The sequence below is a fragment of the Prionailurus bengalensis genome, chromosome E3, assembly GCF_016509475.1.
Source record: "Prionailurus bengalensis isolate Pbe53 chromosome E3, Fcat_Pben_1.1_paternal_pri, whole genome shotgun sequence".
NCBI lineage: Eukaryota > Metazoa > Chordata > Mammalia > Carnivora > Felidae > Prionailurus > Prionailurus bengalensis.
Genome location: NC_057357.1, coordinates 37843164 through 37859641, shown reverse-complemented (window position 1 = coordinate 37859641; position 16478 = coordinate 37843164). Strand labels below are relative to the sequence as shown.

The window sequence follows — 16478 nt, the reverse complement described above, 5'->3', positions numbered from 1 at the left end:
CCGTGGGGGGCGCACCTGCTGTGCTGGGTGGAGGCCGCCACCTCTGTCCCTCTGCTCCCCGGCAGGTACAAAGATGGTGCTGACAGCCCCTCCGAGGACAGCGAGAAGCCGCGCGTCCTCTACAGCCTGGAGTTCACCTTTGATGCTGACGCCCGCGTGGCCATCACCATCTACTGCCAGGCGGTGGAGGAGTTCCTGAACGGGACGGCTGTGTGAGTGTCTGCGGCCTGGGTGGCGGCTGGCCCGGCAGCTGTGCTCCTGTTGTCCGTGCTGTGCGTTTGAGATTTTGGAGGTTTTCTTTGCAATAAGGGTCTCGCTGGCCCCGAAAGTTTGAAATCTGTAACTTCAGCGTGACCATAGACTCAGACAGACGGGCAGAAACATACCCGCTTGTGTCCTGTTGGAGAAAAACACCTGAAGGCCAGACTGGCTCTGGTGCTGGAGCTTAGGCATCAAGGATTGGGACTGCTGGTACCTCAGTTTCCTCAGCTGGGGGTGGGGGTGGCTGGAGCCGCCCCCTCGTGGTCGGTATAAGGATCTTGGTGCTGCTGTTGGAGAAAACCCGTAGCTGGGGTTTGTGGGGAGCAATCCCTGCAGGGAGTGAACGCTTTGTCCGTCGGGTCACTGGACTCGGGGCTCCCTCTCTCGCACCCTCCCTTGCAGCAACAAGAGGACAAGGTGCGCAGCTCGGCTTTGGTCTGTGTCATATTTGGACCTGGAAGACGTGCCCCCAGAAGGATAGTGGATGCATGAGCAAACAGCTTAGCCGTCCCTGGAGCTTTTGTCCTGAACCCCCGGGGGGCTCCACCACTGGGGACAGAAGACAGAAATGCTGCTCTGTCCCCTCTCTTCCCTTCCTGAGGCCTGGCGGGAGTGGCTGGGAGCCTGCTTCCCTTCTCAGTTTGCTGGAGTTGAGTGGGGTGAACATAGAAGTCAACGGAACAAAGACCATCTCTAGGACCCAGAAGGCTGTGCCCAAGCACCTTTATCCGAGCCTGGAAATTCTGTTTCCATTTGAGCTGCAGTGTGCGTGACCCTCCTGCTCCTTCCCTGGTCTCCTCCCTGCTTCTTGACAAGTGAGAAAAGGGGGCAGATCTGAGGTCCCAGAGAAAATCCCAGGTCTGCTTGGGAGCAGAGTCCTAGCCTGTGGCTTTATCACAGGCTCAGGGCTGGGATGTCACAGGGAAGAAAGGCCCTGTGGCCTCCAGGGGGTGGAGGGGCCCCCTCTCTTTGTGCATACAAGAGCAGCCCCGCCCCCCACCAGTCCGTCAGGCTCTCCAGAGTGTCTTTTGTCCAAGAGGCTGAGGGAAGCCCCAAGAGTGGCTGCTGTGGGGCGGGTGGAGGAAGCAGGTCAGCGCCGTGTGTTGGATTCCTGAATGGGGAGAAGCCCGAGTTGGTCAGAATTGAAAACGCATGTACCCTTTCTGGGAACGTACCTTGGGAATGTGCTCGTATACGTGGCTAAGATGTATGTAGAGAGGGTCCTGGGAGCACCGTTGGGAATAGCGAGATATTGGAGTCTGGTCTTCACCAGCGGGTCGCCTGGTCGGATCAGAGTTAGTGACCGCACAGTGGAGCCCATACAATGTTTGCAGAACCCCGCACCCCTGCGTGTGGCGGTTAGGGGACAGCGCTGGGAGCCATCAGTAGTGAGGGAGCCGGTGTAGGCGGGCCGCCGTGTGAATACTCAAGAACAGACACCATGCACGCGGGCGTGAACATGCCCTGCTCTTCTGGGAGTGCTTAGTGGGTTGTGGCTGGGACAGAGAAGCCTGTGGCAGGGAGCGAGCGTGAGGGTGGGCTGTGGGGACACGGCATGCCGGGCACATGTTTGTACCATGTTTGTTCACTAAAGTAAACGCACCTCAAAAGCCAAATGGAAAAGCGCAGCCAGATCTGGAAAGGCAGTTGTGGGGCAGGTGTGGGCCCCAGAGGACTTGTAAGCAGGTGAGTTACCAGGCAGGGCTGGAGGCAAATAGACCGAGGGCCCTGCCTCGCCGGGGGAGGGTGAGGACTCGCAGGTGAAGAAGGGGGTCCTCACGTCTGATTTCTGCTCGGTCCCCACAGACCGGTGGCTGCCAGCCCCTGCCTCACAGGTCCTGGGCTGGCAGGGGACTGAGACTGAGGACCGGGCACAACAGACCATTTGCTCTGGGCACAGTCTCAGCGGCCTTTCTCTCTCCTGCCCCTTCAGGTACAGCCCCAGGAGCCCTGCCCTGCAGTCCGAGACCGTCCACTACAAGAGAGGGGTGAGCCAGCAGTTTTCCCTGCCCTCCTTCAAGATCGACTTCTCCGAGTGGAAGGATGATGAGGTAACCTGGCCCCCGTCACCAGCCCTCTCCCGATCACCATCCGATCGCCACAGGCCTGTCTGCTCACATTCCTCGAGTGGCTGATAAGCCTCAGGAGTGTATGTGTGCTCAGTCGGGCGTGCGCTGGACCAGGGAGCGGGGTGTGATTTGAGTGTTGGCTAGACTGGATGATTGAGGACGGACAGAGCGCCAGCAGTTAGAGGCTCCAGTTAGCGGCTTGGGTGGTGCCTTGTCGGGGCTGTGGGACTGCAGTCTGGCAGGGTCCCTTCCACCTTCTGGTTCTTGGCTGGGGCTGGCAGTTTCTATCACATGAAGGATGGCAATGGGAGCTTTGTCTGTAACAGCAAAATTTGGACATAACCTGTCTGTCCGTGACAAAGGGATTGCTTATTCACTGATGTTACGGGAACCATATGATCATATGGGCACCGTGGTTCGTTTCCGTAACGGGATGCCGTGCAGCCCCAGCAGGTGGAAGGGATCTGTGTGTACCGTACACACCGGTACCGAAAGCCCCTCCTGGGTCTGGAGAAGAGTCTGTTGCAGACAGAGGTGCAGTATAATTTCACGCACGCGACAAGAGAGATGCACAAAGCCATTTCCGCAGGTGTCCGTATGTGTGTATAAAGCTCAAGGAGAAACTGGAGAAGATGCCCATGAACTACATGGTGGTTATTTCTGCGCAGGGTCTTGATATAAGACAAAGAGTCCTGCGTTACACACGCACAAGCCCATTCTGCACGTGAACAGTGTGAGTGCCAGCAGTATATATGTGTCTGAGTTGTTTGAACAGGTCTTTTAAGGTAGAATTTGCATACCATAAAACTCACCCCTTTTAAGTGTATAATCCAGCGATTTTTAGTAAATTCATGAATTATGCTGTGGTCACCACAGTCCAGTTCTAGAATGTTTCCGTCCTGCCAGTAGGGTCCCTCATGCCCATTCTTAGTTAATCCTAGTTTGTAGTCCCAGCCCCTGGTAAGTCCTCATGTACTTTCTGGATGTTTTATATAAATGGAATCATATGATAGGTGGCCTTTTGTATCAGGCTGCTCTCACTTGGCTGAATTCTCTAGTTTTTAAAGAAGGTAGTCATGTATTACTGAAGTACATTATGGGGAAGGAGTGGAGGCAGCGGGGCGTGGGATGGTGTAGGAGCTGGGCAGGTGGGTTCTGGGTCATGAGCTGTGTCAGAAGGTGAAGGCCACACCGTGGTGTTTGCTCTCGTTCGTCAGGGCGCTTTGGCGGCCAGCAGCAGAAGCTGCCTCTACTGCTCATGTGAGGAAGTCTTCTGAAAGAAGGATGGGGCTTTTGGAGCCCCAGGAAGAGCTGGACAGCCAGGCCTTGGGACAGCCCCGCCCCCGGCCTCGTTCCAGCACATGGCTCCATCTCAGTGTCCACACACTGCTGGCTGGGATACCCAGCGGCTGCACGCAGTCCTGCCCGCCCTCCTGTGAATGCAGGAGAGCTGCTCCTTAAGGAGAGGGGGGCTGAGAGGGCAGCAAGGGGCTATTCAGACACGTGGGTGCCCTCACCCTGCGGTCGTTGTGGGGAGGACCGGGTTGAGCCCGCATCTGTTTGGTGACCTCTGTGTGTAGTGCGTCCCTTGGTATTTTGGCCGCAGAACAGGTCCTTGTGCATTTGTAGGTGTGCTGAGTCAGCCAGCACTTCGGGTGATAGCCCCCAGTGAGGCCAGTTGTCCTGGGGGCACACCTGGCTCGTAAACCAGTCTGAAGTGCCACACACGGGCACCCCCTTTCCTCCCTTAGAGCTTCAGGAGGCCCACATCCCAGGTCATCAGCATGTGGCAACGCGGCCATGGCTGGGGTGGTGGTAGGCGCCACGTGGAGTGGTGGTGGCCACTCCGGGCCTGTCCAGTGTGGAGTCACCCCAGGACCTTTCCTTGCCTTTGCCTTCTCTGGTGATCACCGCAGCTAGTGTGTTTTTGAAATCAACTCACTTCGTTTGTGTTTTTTTTTTCTTTGTCTTTTTTTTTTTTTTTTTGGCGATAGAATACACAGAACAAAGTTTGCCATTATGACATTTAGTACAGTCCTGTATGCGTACCTCTGTGCAGTCCCAGAACATTTTCATCACCCCAGCGGGAAACTCTGCACCCATTAAGCGGTGATTTCCATTCTCCCCTCTATTACGTGTATTTATATTTTTTCTTCAAAAAATTTTGTGTAATGTTTATTTATTTTTGAGAGGGAGAGAGAGACAGAGTGCCAGCAGGGGAAGGGCAGAGAGAAAGGGAGGCACAGAATCCGAAGCATGCTCCAGGCAGTCAACGCAGAGCCAGATGCAGGACTTGAACCACCACATTCTGTGAGATCATGACCTGACCCAAGTCAGACGCTCAACTGACTGAGCCTCCCTGGCGCCCCTCTTCTTCTTCTTCTTTTTTTTTTTTTTAAACGTTTATTTATTCTTGAGAGGGAGAAAGAGACGGAGTATGAGCAGGGGAGGGGCAGAGAGAGAGAGAGAGAGGGAGACACAGAATCCGAAGCAGGCTCCAGGCTCCAAGCTGTCAGCACAAAGCCCAATGCGGGGCTCGAACCCACAAACCTCGAGATCATGACCCAAGCTAAAGTCAGACACTCAACTGACTGAGCCACTCATGTGCCCCTACATGTGTTTTTAAAAGGAAACTGGGGGTGCCTGGGTGGCGCAGTCGGTTAAGCGTCCGACTTCAGCCAGGTCACGATCTCGCGGTCCGTGAGTTCGAGCCCTGCGTCAGGCTCTGGGCTGATGGCTCAGAGTCTGGAGCCTGTTTCCGATTCTGTGTCTCCCTCTCTCTCTGCCCCTCCCCTGTTCATGCTCTGTCTCTCTCTGTCCCAAAAATAAATAAATGTTGAAAAAAAAAATTAAAAAAAAAAATAAATAAAAGGAAACTGTATCAGTTATTACCATAGTTGGGAAACTGCTTAAACTTGCCATAGGTAAAAGGTTCTGGAAGTTAAGCTGTATGGAGAGCCAGCTGTTATGATGTCCTGTCACTGTGTCATTGACTGCCGAAGGTGCTGAAGCGGACATTGGCAGGTGTTAGAAGCCTGACAGATACTCGGGCACCAAACCCAGATTTTTCCTCAACCAGGGCTTCTCAGTCTCAGTGCTGTTGAGCCCTGGGGCCCAGATCATTCTCTGTGGTGAGTGCTGTCCTGGGCACTGTGGGATGTTGATCCTTGGCCTCCACCCGCCACGTGCCAGGAGCCCCCCCTAGTGGTGATAGCCAGGGATGTCCCAGACACCGCTAACTGCCCTCTCGCCATCCTCCTTTCTAGCCATTTTCCTGGATTTGCCTATTTAAAGATTACAACAGTAATGTATGCTTATTGTAAAATGTGCAAATTATACAGAATTTGTAAGGCAAAACGCGCTCCAGTTGAATCCTCTCCAGAGGCAACCACTTCTGATCATTTAGGGGGTGTATTCCAGACTTTTCTCTCATGTGCATTTGTTTGTCGTAAAGATGCAGTCATGCGTAGAAATATTATTCTGTAGCTTGTTTTTCTCCCCCACAATCATTGAAAGTCATTTTCTGATACATCATTACACATAATGAGTTATCTAAATTCAAAAACCTATGTTTTCCCTTTGAAGTACATACTCCTTGAAGGCAAAGCTCTTACCTGTGCATGAATGCAGTGAACAGTGTGTGTGGATACATTTCCAGAGGATAAGTACTCTTGTCTCCACTGCGTTGTTGCCTGCTGGCTTTACCTTTCTGCTTTAATTCCCAGAGCCACTTCCTCTGGCCTTCTCCTTTCTATGTATGTATGTATGTATGTATGTATGTATGTATGTATGTATTTAAATTTACATCCATGTTAGCATATAGTGCAACAATGATTTCAGGAGTAGATTCCTTAGTGCCCCTTCCCCATTTAGCCCATCCCCCCTCCTACAGCCCCTCCAGTAACTCTCTGTATGTTCTCCAAATTTAAGAGTCTTCTGTCCCCCTCCCTGTTTTTATATTATTTTTGCTTCCCTTCCCTATGTTCATCTGTTGTGCATCTTAAAGTCCTCATATGATGTCTCTTGTTTTTTTAAACAGCTTATTGAGGTCTAATTTTCACCCCTTTAAAGTGTACAGTTTGGTGATATTTACCGTAGAGATAGTCCCTGACTTCAGATGGTTCAACCTAAGAGTTTTCGACTTTACGATGGTACAGAAGCAACGCACATTGGATAGAAACTGCACTTCGAAGTCTGAATTGTCCCCTTTCCCTGGGCTAGCAATGGAGTCCTCGCTCAGAACTCTAGGTGTCAGGAGTCATGGCTTCTGGTCAGCCACATGGTCACGAGCGTAAATGACCACAAACTGGTGGCCATTCTGTTTTCCTCCTTCACTACAGCATTCAGTACATCATGTGAGATACTCAGCACTAAATTATGAGATCGGCTTTGTGTTAGGTGGTTTTACCAGCTGTAGGCTGATGTTTTTGAGCGTGTTCAAGTTCTGCGAGGTGTATTATTAAGTGCGTTTTTGACTTCTCATACTTTGAACTTCTGAGGGGTTTCTCGAGATGTGACCCCACCGTAGAAGGTCTGTATTCATAGAGTTGTGCAGCCATCACCACCATGTAACCCCAGTCCACTTCTGTCACCCCCAGAAGAAACGCTCTGCCTGTCCGCATTCCTTCCCCAGCCTCCCCCTCAGCCCCTGGCAACCACTCATCTACTTCCATCACCGTGGATGTGCTTGTTCTGGAAGTTTCAAATAAACAGTCATACACTGTGCGACCTTTTGTGACTGGCTTCTGTCGCTGAGCGCGTGTCTCACGCAGGTGGTAGCAGTTGTCAGCACGTCATTCCTTTCCACGGCTCACGATACTCCGCTGTGTGGTTGGACCATGCCCAGTTCATCTGTTCACCAGCTGATGGGTGCTTAAGTTGTCTTCACCTTTGGGTTCTTAGGAGTAATGCCATTCTGAACGTCGCTATACAAATTTTGGTGTGGGTGTGTGTTTTTATTTCTCTTGGTTATGGTTTGCTTTTTAATTTTATTTTTTAAGGCTAGTTTTCATAGTAGTTTCAGGTTCACAGCACAGTTGAGAAGAAGGTATAGAGATTTCCCATAGAGCCCCATCCCCACATAAGCATAACTTGTTTTACTGCATTGTAGTGTGGGCATCTTTTGAGATATCCTAGTGGTTGGAGTGGCTTCTTTGCTGGTTTTCAGGCTCCCTGTACCCTGAGGCTGCCGTGAGCCTGCGGCCTGGCTGGGTCCTGTCCTGAATACATTCTTCACCGCCCCGCGTGCAGCTGGTGTGCACATGGTTTCCTGTAGTCCTGCGTTCCTGGGAATCCATGGCCTGTGTCTCTGTGAGGCTTTCCCAGGCCACTGTCCTCCTCAGCTCCTGCTGCCTGAACATGCCGAGCTTTGCATGGCTGGTGTTCATGGCATGTTTTGTTGACCACCATGGTCACTGGGCATAGCTTTTATCCCTCTTTTACAGACAGGGAAACTGAGGCTTGGGTGGTGGAGCCAGACTCCATCCTAACACCTGGCCCCTCCCAGTCCCGCCTCCCACTGGCAGCCTGAGACCCACAGGCACCTTCTGGGCCTCCCCTTGCAGCCCTGCTTCGGGTGACCGCAGTGGTCACCTCTGTCCTGTGGCCCTGCTGGTGAGCCGATGTGGACTACGCGCAGGGAGACACATGTGGGGAGGAGAGCGGTCTTTGGCCAGGGGGCAGCTGGGAGCCACGGAGGAGAAGGAAAAGTGAGAGAGGGTTTGTCCTTGAGCTCATCCGCCTGCCACGGTGTCGCCGCTCCCTTCTCCTCTAGTGTCCACCCAGGAGAACGGAAAATGGCTCAGATGGATGCTGTCCTTCGGTGCTCGTGGCACCCAAAGGGGAACAGCCCAGGTGTCCCTTAGCTGGGAGTGGTCGAGTGTGGTCTGGCTGTGTGGTGGGAGTGTCACTCAGCCTTAGGGAGGGAGCACTGGCACGCGTGTGGCATGGGTGAACCTTGAAAACATGGTGCTCACTGAAGGAGGCCAGACAGAAAAAATCGATGCCCAGACCGGACGTACCTATGGACACAGTGGGGCTTAGCAGGTGGGGAGGGCTGGGGAGCGAGTGGTGATGGGGACAGGGTTCCTGTGGGGACATGAAGAGTGTTCTGGAAATGGATGGTGGAGGTGGTGAACGTGGCCTTACAAATGTACTCAATGCCACTGAGTTACACGTGTTTGCCACGTCAGTCATTTTTATCTATTTCGCCGAAAGGGGAAAAGTGCAGCCTGACGTCTGTCTTCCCTCGCCATTTTGTCTGTGTCTGCGTGAGCTCTGCCGCGACGCCATCCTGCTCACCGCGCCTCCTCCCTCCAGCTCAGTCTGACTGTTCTCTCTTCGCTTTCTCCTCAGTTGAACTTTGACCTGGACCGGGGCGTGTTTCCAGTGGTCATCCAGGCCGTGGTAGATGAAGGAGATGGTGAGCGGCCTTCCCTTGTGCATCCCCCTTCCAGGCCGTGGACGCTTCTCTCCTCAATCAGCCGAGGAGTTGATTCCAGACGTGATGAAAGATGTTGGCTCAGCCCACTTAGCACTTTTAAGGCCGTAGGGTTCAAGCCCCAAGCTGTCCGTCTGTCGGGCCCCCTCCTGGGCTGTGGGGCCCTCCCTTCAGCTCCTTCTCCCGACTCAGGAATTGCCGGCTGCTTGGCTTCCACTGTGGTAGCAGCCGCTAGACAGGCCTCAGGTTTTATGTCCGCCCCCAGCGGGTTGATGGAAGACCGGAGAGCGGGGCGGCCACGCTCATTGGCTGACCGGCCCTGTGTCCTCCTGCCGGGCTTGCCACTGCTGTGGGCTGCAGCCCCCCAGCCCCCAGCGTGGGAGCCCTGCCGGCCGAGTCCCAGCTCCTCGGCCCTGCGGAAATGTCCCTCTGTGCAGAGCCAGCCGTGGAGACGTGGCCAGAGGGAGCAGTGGGCCCCCAGGCAAAGGAAGGCAAGATGAGGACGGTCCTCCCCAGGTTTTGGGGTCTCTGGCAGAGAGCCCGGGAAAGCACCAGCTAGGAAGAAGTTCAGGGTGGGGGGCAGAGGAGGGACTGAGGCCAGCTGTGACCACCCGTTCCTCTTTCCCCCGGGCAGTTGTGGAGGTGACCGGCCACGCCCACGTGCTCTTGGCTGCCTTTGAAAAGGTGAGTGCCACCCTGCCCCTTAACTCTGACTGTGACTTGGGAGCGCTGGGCAGAGGGGTGCTGTTTTGAAACTAGAAGTTTGAACTTGGGGTCTGGGCCTTGGCCAAATGGGCTTAGTGCCCTGACGTTCAGGGCAGGTGGGAGGCTCTCCACATATTCTGGGCTCCAGGAGGCTGGGCTTCAAAGCAGCATCCCCTGCGGGAGGGTTTTCAAAGGGTGTCTGGTGTGTGGTAAGGGGGCATCTCCTGTAGAACCCCCTGTAACCTGCCAGCATAGGGGCGCAGACACCCCCGTGGAGGACTCTGCTCACAGACCAGCTTCTCTCTGGGATGTGGAGGGGTCACCCAGGGTTGTCACCACCCAGGACCCCCACCTTTCCCACCAGGGCCATGGGAACCTGTTAGCCTGGCCTGGTCCTTGCATGCCTGCTGTGCCGTCCCTCCAGGTGGCTGTGTCACCCTGGTCCCACGGAGCTGGGTTGACCTCACGTCCCACTGCGGCCTTTCAGACTTTTGGGGCAGATATTTGTTGTACTTACTTCTGGTGTCTGTGCGGACAGAACTGGGCCCATTGTTTGTCGTGTCCTTGGGTCACATCTAGGCCCTCCTGGGGTCCCTGAGTTGGGGATGCCTCACATATAAGAGGCCATTTACGTCCAAGGATTCACTTAATGCTACCTTCGGCCTGATGTGTATTTGAACTTAGATGTTCGTTCGTCTGTGTGGACCTGAGTTCCCAGTCTCCCCTGCTGTTCGTGTGTCGTGGCCACAGTACTTAGGGTGCGGTGGGTGTGTTGGCTGTGGTGGTGGGGATTGTCAGCCTCCCCATTGTCTCCGTGTTAGGATGTCATGGGGTCACTGCTATTCATGGGGGCCAGCAGTTGTGTGTGTGTTCACGCAGCAAGCATGTGCGTGGCTGTGTTGGGAGCAGATCCCTGCTCACCGAGACCCTTGCTGGAGGTGGTGGGGTGAGTCCCTGTTGGAGAAGGCCATGGCTGACAGCCCCACATCCCCAGAACATTGGCCTGCACTTTGAGATTGTAAAGTGTTTTCAGCACCGGCCTGTGGCCTGGGTGGATGAGGATCAGGGACCCCATGAGGAAAGCAGGCTCAGGCGGCTTCTTCTGGGCTTTGCACTGCACGTGGGCATCTGCTGACCCCCAGCCCCCAGCCTTCTCAGCCCGGTGTGTGTCTGCATCCTTGAGAGCATTAAGGGCAGTGCCCAACTCCTCCCTGTGATCTGGGTCTTTCCAGACACCCCAGGGATTAGTGCAGCTGGGCCTGAGGCCCCTTTTTAAATTTTTTTTTTTTTTTTTTAATGTTTATTTATTTTTGGGACAGAGAGAGACAGAGCATGAACGGGGGAGGGGCAGAGAGAGAGGGAGACACAGAATCAGAAACAGGCTCCAGGCTCCGAGCCATCAGCCCAGAGCCCGACGCGGGGCTCGAACTCACGGACCGCGAGATCGTGACCTGGCTGAAGTCGGACGCTTAACCGACTGCGCCACCCAGGCGCCCCCTGAGGCCCCTTTTTAAATCATCTGTCTTGTGCCCCCTGCCTCCCCCTGCCCAGCCCCAGGGGCTGGTGACACAGAGCGACCAGGGCAGAGGTTAGGCCTCTCCCTCACCAGCTACGCTCCCCAAGCCCGGCCTTGTCAGAAGGGATGGTGTTTCCTGTGCGTTGGTTGCTCTGGCGGAGTTAGGGGCCGTCAATGGCAAACATGCCGTTGGCCTTTCCAGTCTAGAGCCCAATGAGAAACTGCTTTATTTTTGGAGTCCGTCATCCTGAAAATGCCTAGTGTTGGTCTCTGTTGACTCGGAGGGGCAACTGGTGTTGTTGCAAGATCTCAGGTCTTGTCCCTTAATTAACCTCCTCCATCTCCCGGTGGTGTGCCTCCCCAGATACCACCAGACACATCTATCCTCTTTAGTTCTTGGCGTGTTTAGACTTGGGGCTTTCCTGTGTACGTGTGCGTGCCTCGTCTCGTGTGCGTGTGCATGCTTTATCTTCCTGGCTGGGCCGTGCCCTTTCGGGGTTAGAACTCGGTTGTCTTAGTTCTTGGCATCCAGGTGCTGCTTCTTGCTATTGGGAGGCTCTAAGAACTCCAGCCGATGGTCATAAACCTGAATGTGCTTAAGAGAACTACCCAGAGAAAGTGGGTTACTTGCGTCAGGGCGGACCCAGGAGGTGGTCCTCTAGGTAGTTTCGAGGCCCAGTCAGAGGGCCACATTTGGAGACACTGGCTGGGCTCCGTCCTTCAGCTGTGGGTGGGGAACGGCTGGGGAACGGCCTGCAGCTTGCCAAGCAGAGTGCTAAGTGGTACCCGCTTGACTGAGTTGATCTCTGGGTCTTTCTCCCCTGTAGCACGTCGACGGTAGCTTCTCTGTGAAACCTTTAAAGCAGAAGCAAATTGTAAGTCTGGTAGAAGAAACATCAAGATCCCTTTTGACTCCAGGGTCATCATCTGGGCCCTGGGAAGTCTGGATCTGCCTCCTCGGGTGTGTGCATGTGCCCGTGTCCCAGCATTGACTCCTAGCCCCGAGTCTCGTCTAGCTGCACAGGGCGTGTTTGTGGTCCATAGACCCGTGTGGGAAACACAGCAGCTCAGGCCGCTTCTGAACTTGGTCAGTGTAAGGGCTGACTGGTCACTCTTGTGCAGCTCGTGACTGGTGGGTTCTAAGTAGTTTTTCTCTGGGGAGGGGGATGGTAAGGTGGGCAGAGGGTATGGTTGCCTGGCCCATATAGAGGTTGGCACCATGCCCCCCAGGGGGCAGAACCACTGGGCCTCCCGTCCTATTGCCCGTGCTACTGGTTGGGCTGGGCAGGTAGCAGATTCTCTGCCCTTCTCCTGGCATGGGGCCCATTCCCTGAGGTGCGGGTGGACAGAATTTCAAACCACGACTGCCCTGGGAACCAGGTCCGGCCCCCGGGAAGTGGTGTTGGGCCACGTGGGTGCAGAGGAGCCCTTGAGTGGGGGCAGGCAAGTGCCCGGCTACCTCTCTGCTCTCCAGGTGGACCGGGTCAGCTACCTGCTGCAGGAGATCTATGGCATCGAGAACAAGAACAACCAGGAGACAAAGGTATGTGCTTGTAGTGACACCCGCCAGACTTCAGATGGACCTCCCTCCCTAGCATTCCTTCCACCCATATAGGAGCAGGTTCCTGGAGGGACTTGCCTGGATCTCCCAGTCCTGGCCAGGGCCCGTGGGCTGGTGGTGGATGAGCTAGTCCCCTTGTGCGCCTTCTCCTGGAGGCCCTGGGACCCCAGGCTCCATTTTTCCTTACCTTTTTAACAGAGACGGGTGCCTGGCTGGCTCAGCCAGTACAGCGTGTGACTCTTGATCTGGAGGTTGTAGGTTGGAGCCCCATGTTGGGCATAGAGATTACTTAAAAATAATAATAAATCAGTAAGTGAACAGGATCTATGGGATATTTTGTCCTTTTTCCAGCAAATTCACTGGCTTGTTAACATCATTGGGTGGCCCCCCGTCAGGTTAGCAGAGATAGCCTGGGGCTGTGGGACCCCGTGCTACCCTCCGCCAGCCGGCTCACCTCCCAGCCACGAGCGCCTGCACACTTGGAACTGAAACGTGTGTCTGACAGGGCCGTGGTCTGGCGCAGCCAGGGAAGGGTAGCAGAGAATCAACCTGTGCCTTTGTCATCGTTTTAAAGGCACAAGTGAAAGTGCCATCTGTTAAAAATGTCTGGAAATCTTGCACCCCAGCTTCTGTGATCTCTGGAACCCACTAGAAGCTGGAAGTCAGGGCAGCTTGGTGCTTGATCAGGCCCTTAGCCTCAAGTGAATGCCCTGTGTGTGTCTCACATGCTAACACTGCAGGCTGGCCGACTTTCTGTTAAGAGCCCAGAAGTATATATTTTAACTGTACTGGCCGTACCGTGTCTGTCGTGTCCGTTCAGTGCCCTGATTTTACGTGTAGCGCGCAAGTAGCCGTAGCCGTCTGGAAACCGGGGGGCAAGGCTGTAAACTTCCAGTAAAACTTTATTTATGGAAACGGGTGGTGGGGCCACAGCTTGCTGTTGTGCAGTGTTGCCGTCTTCTGATCCAGACACTCATTTCGATTAGGCGGGTTGGGCATGTCAGTACCCTGCCAAGACTTGCTCCATAATGTTGGGTCCTTTCCACGTTTTCTTTTTGGTTCTGAGGAATAGAAGGAGACCAGAACCTTTCGGGGTTTGGTATGTGTGTGGGTGGGAGTCCCAGGCTCTCCTCTGTGCTGGGCCGCGCACAGGCCGGGACTGAGCTTGGTGCCCTGTGAGTGCGGCTCTGGGCCACGTGTCCCGAGGGAGTCCTGCTCCGGGGTGACCTTCTTCTGCTCTCTTGGGCTCCCCTCTGCTACAGCAGCCCCCAGGGGAAGCGGGGGACGGCCGGGGGGACGGCCAGGGACGGAAACGCCTGCCCGCCCCCCTCCCCGCCCCGGCCCCTTCCTCTGGCCCTTGGGAGCCCACCGACCCCGGGGCCCTTCGTGTCCCTGCAGCCGTCGGATGAGGAGAACAGCGACAACAGCAACGAGTGTGTGGTGTGCCTGTCGGACCTGCGGGACACGCTGATCCTGCCCTGCCGGCACCTGTGCCTGTGCAACTCGTGCGCCGACACGCTGCGCTACCAGGCCAGCAACTGCCCCATCTGCCGGCTGCGTGAGTGGGGCCTCCCGCCCAGGGCACGGCGAATGGGACGTGGAGGTGGCGCGGGTGGTTAGCAGCCACGGCGACCCCGCTCGCGCCTGCGTGGCTCCCCTCCTCAGAAAATTAGACTCGGGGAGTTAACGGCCGGGGAGGGTGCGCCAAGGAGGTTCTTGCAATGAAATTACAGCTGGACAGAAATCGACCAGTGAATCAAATCTTTATTTATTTATTTATTTTATTTATTTTTTAATTTTTTTTTTTTTCAACGTTTATTTTTTGGGACAGAGAGAGATAGAGCACGAACGGGGGAGGGGCAGAGAGAGAGGGAGACACAGAATCGGAAACAGGCTCCAGGCTCTGAGCCATCAGCCCAGAGCCTGACGCGGGGCTCGAACTCCCGGACCGCGAGATCGTGACCCGGCTGAAGTCGGACGCTTAACCGACTGCGCCACCCAGGCGCCCCTTTATTTACTTTTTAAAATACTTTTATTTCATTTGTTTTGAGAGAGCGTGCGTGTGCAGGGGGCGGGGCGGTCAGAGCAAGAGAGAGACAATCCCAAGCAGGCTCCGTGATGTCAGCACAGAGCCCAGCGAACTGTGAGATTGTGACCTGAGTCCAAATCAAGAGTCGGACACTTCACCGACTGAGCCACCCCAGTGCCCCTCAAATCTTTAAATGTTACATGGAAAATATTTGATTTAAGAAAACATCCCGGTGAGGTGGGAAGTGAGCTAGGTGGAAGGTGATTGAGGGATTGGTTTCCTGGAGCACTTCAGACATTTTCTCAAATTTACCGCATGGAGTGTGATTCTGAATGGTGTTTGTCTTCCAGTGGAGGAATTTAAACATTCTCAGGGCAGAAAATCCCACGGATCAAAATGAGCATCAGGCTGGTGGGTGGGTCCCGGCAGGGAGGGACCAGGGTGTGGGTGAGGAGAGAGCCCGCTCACCAGAGCTGCAGGTGCCATCATTTAGTAGGTAGATGATGGCTTTTTGGAGAAAGCCTTCCTGCCGTTTCACACCTGGGTGTGCTGGTCACAGCGTCCTTGGGGCTGGGGGCCGGGGAGGGGGTACTCCTGCTTCACCCCGCGCTCCCGAGTCAGAATGCAGCTGTGTGACCAGAACTGCCATGCTTGTCTTATCATCACTCTCCGGGGCTCAGAGGAAACCTGTGCAAGGTCACAGCTAGTAAGGGGCGGGGGTGGGTCTCCCCTGGTTGTCCCCTGAGACAGACAGGTGTGTGCACGGACCACAGGGCAGGCTGAGCACGTGGAGGTAGAGGATGAGGCCGTGGGGTGTGTGGGGTCCGGAGCCCAGCCCTGATGAGGTGTTGGGGGTTGGGAGGGGAGGCTGCAGGGGGGCCGTGTGCTGGCCCTGGAGGGACAGGCGGCGGGGCCCCCAGCCTGTGCTGGGACAGTTGTAGCATGGAGGGCCGGTAGCCTCTGCTGTCTGAGCCCCGACCTCCCCCACATGCCTCGCCTCCTGGGCATTTTCAGGGGTGTGGGGTACATATGATCTGGAGGCTCAGGGTCTAGACAGCCTAGAGCGAGGGTCCCTGGCAGATGTATGTAGCACTTGGGCCGGATGAGCTGGACCAGGACCCTTGTCTCTGGGGCCCGCAACCTGGGGTGACTGCTGCTCACACTGAGGATGTGGTTGTCTCTGGTCTTGTTGCAGCAAGTGCTGATGCAGTTTGTGACTGTGTCTTGTGTGTGTGCACTTCTCGTAAACGTTACACTCTTGTTAGTGGGCCTGACGTTATACCATCAATAGTCTGCCTCCTAACTTATTCCCGACTCTGTGCTGCTTCTCGTTTCCCGGGATAGAGAAGGTGCCGTCGGCGACGTTCACATACATACGTCTGCCTGCCCTTGGTATAACTTCCAGGAAGACACTGGCCAGTGTCCAGGCCCACTCGGCTTTTAGCTGGTCACCAGGTGTGACCCAGCCACGCTCACCGTTGAGTGCATAGTGGGGGCTTTGGCATGTGAGAGGCTACCATGCCCTGCCTGCTGCCCTAGCAGCTCTGCCTGAGCTGGGGACAGTGCAGGACCCGGGGGAGAAAGCTCTCTTCTGGGCTGTTTCATTATGACTCTGTTTTGCTTTGGATTCGGAAACGTGGCTTGACCCAGGACCACTGTAGGGTGGGTGGCCAGCATCCCCGGAGCCTGGGGAGCCGCAGTGGTGCTGGAACTGGCTGCTCCTTACCTGATGGGCGCCTTTCCCTCTGCCATAGCTTTCCGGGCCCTCCTGCAGATCCGGGCGGTGAGGAAGAAGCCAGGAGCCCTGTCTCCGGTCTCTTTCAGCCCTGTTCTGGCCCAGAGCATGGACCACGATGAGCATTCCGTAAGTGCCTCTTTCTTCTTTGTTGAGGGGTGTG

At 55.2% G+C, this 16478-nt stretch overlaps 1 protein-coding gene across 4 annotated transcripts in view; it reads left to right on the top strand.

The window, feature by feature from the left end:
• The window catches only part of MGRN1 (mahogunin ring finger 1), a 55128-nt gene that overhangs the window by 25633 nt on the left and 13017 nt on the right, over window positions 1–16478 (top strand). For all 4 annotated transcript variants that reach the window (XM_043560654.1, XM_043560655.1, XM_043560656.1 and 1 more), the window contains exons 4-11: window positions 66–212; window positions 2195–2312; window positions 8685–8751; window positions 9404–9453; window positions 11818–11865; window positions 12465–12533; window positions 13950–14109; window positions 16335–16444. In XM_043560654.1, the coding sequence (XP_043416589.1) occupies window positions 66–212; window positions 2195–2312; window positions 8685–8751; window positions 9404–9453; window positions 11818–11865; window positions 12465–12533; window positions 13950–14109; window positions 16335–16444 (769 nt within the window). The remainder of the gene's footprint in view (window positions 1–65; window positions 213–2194; window positions 2313–8684; window positions 8752–9403; window positions 9454–11817; window positions 11866–12464; window positions 12534–13949; window positions 14110–16334; window positions 16445–16478) is intronic.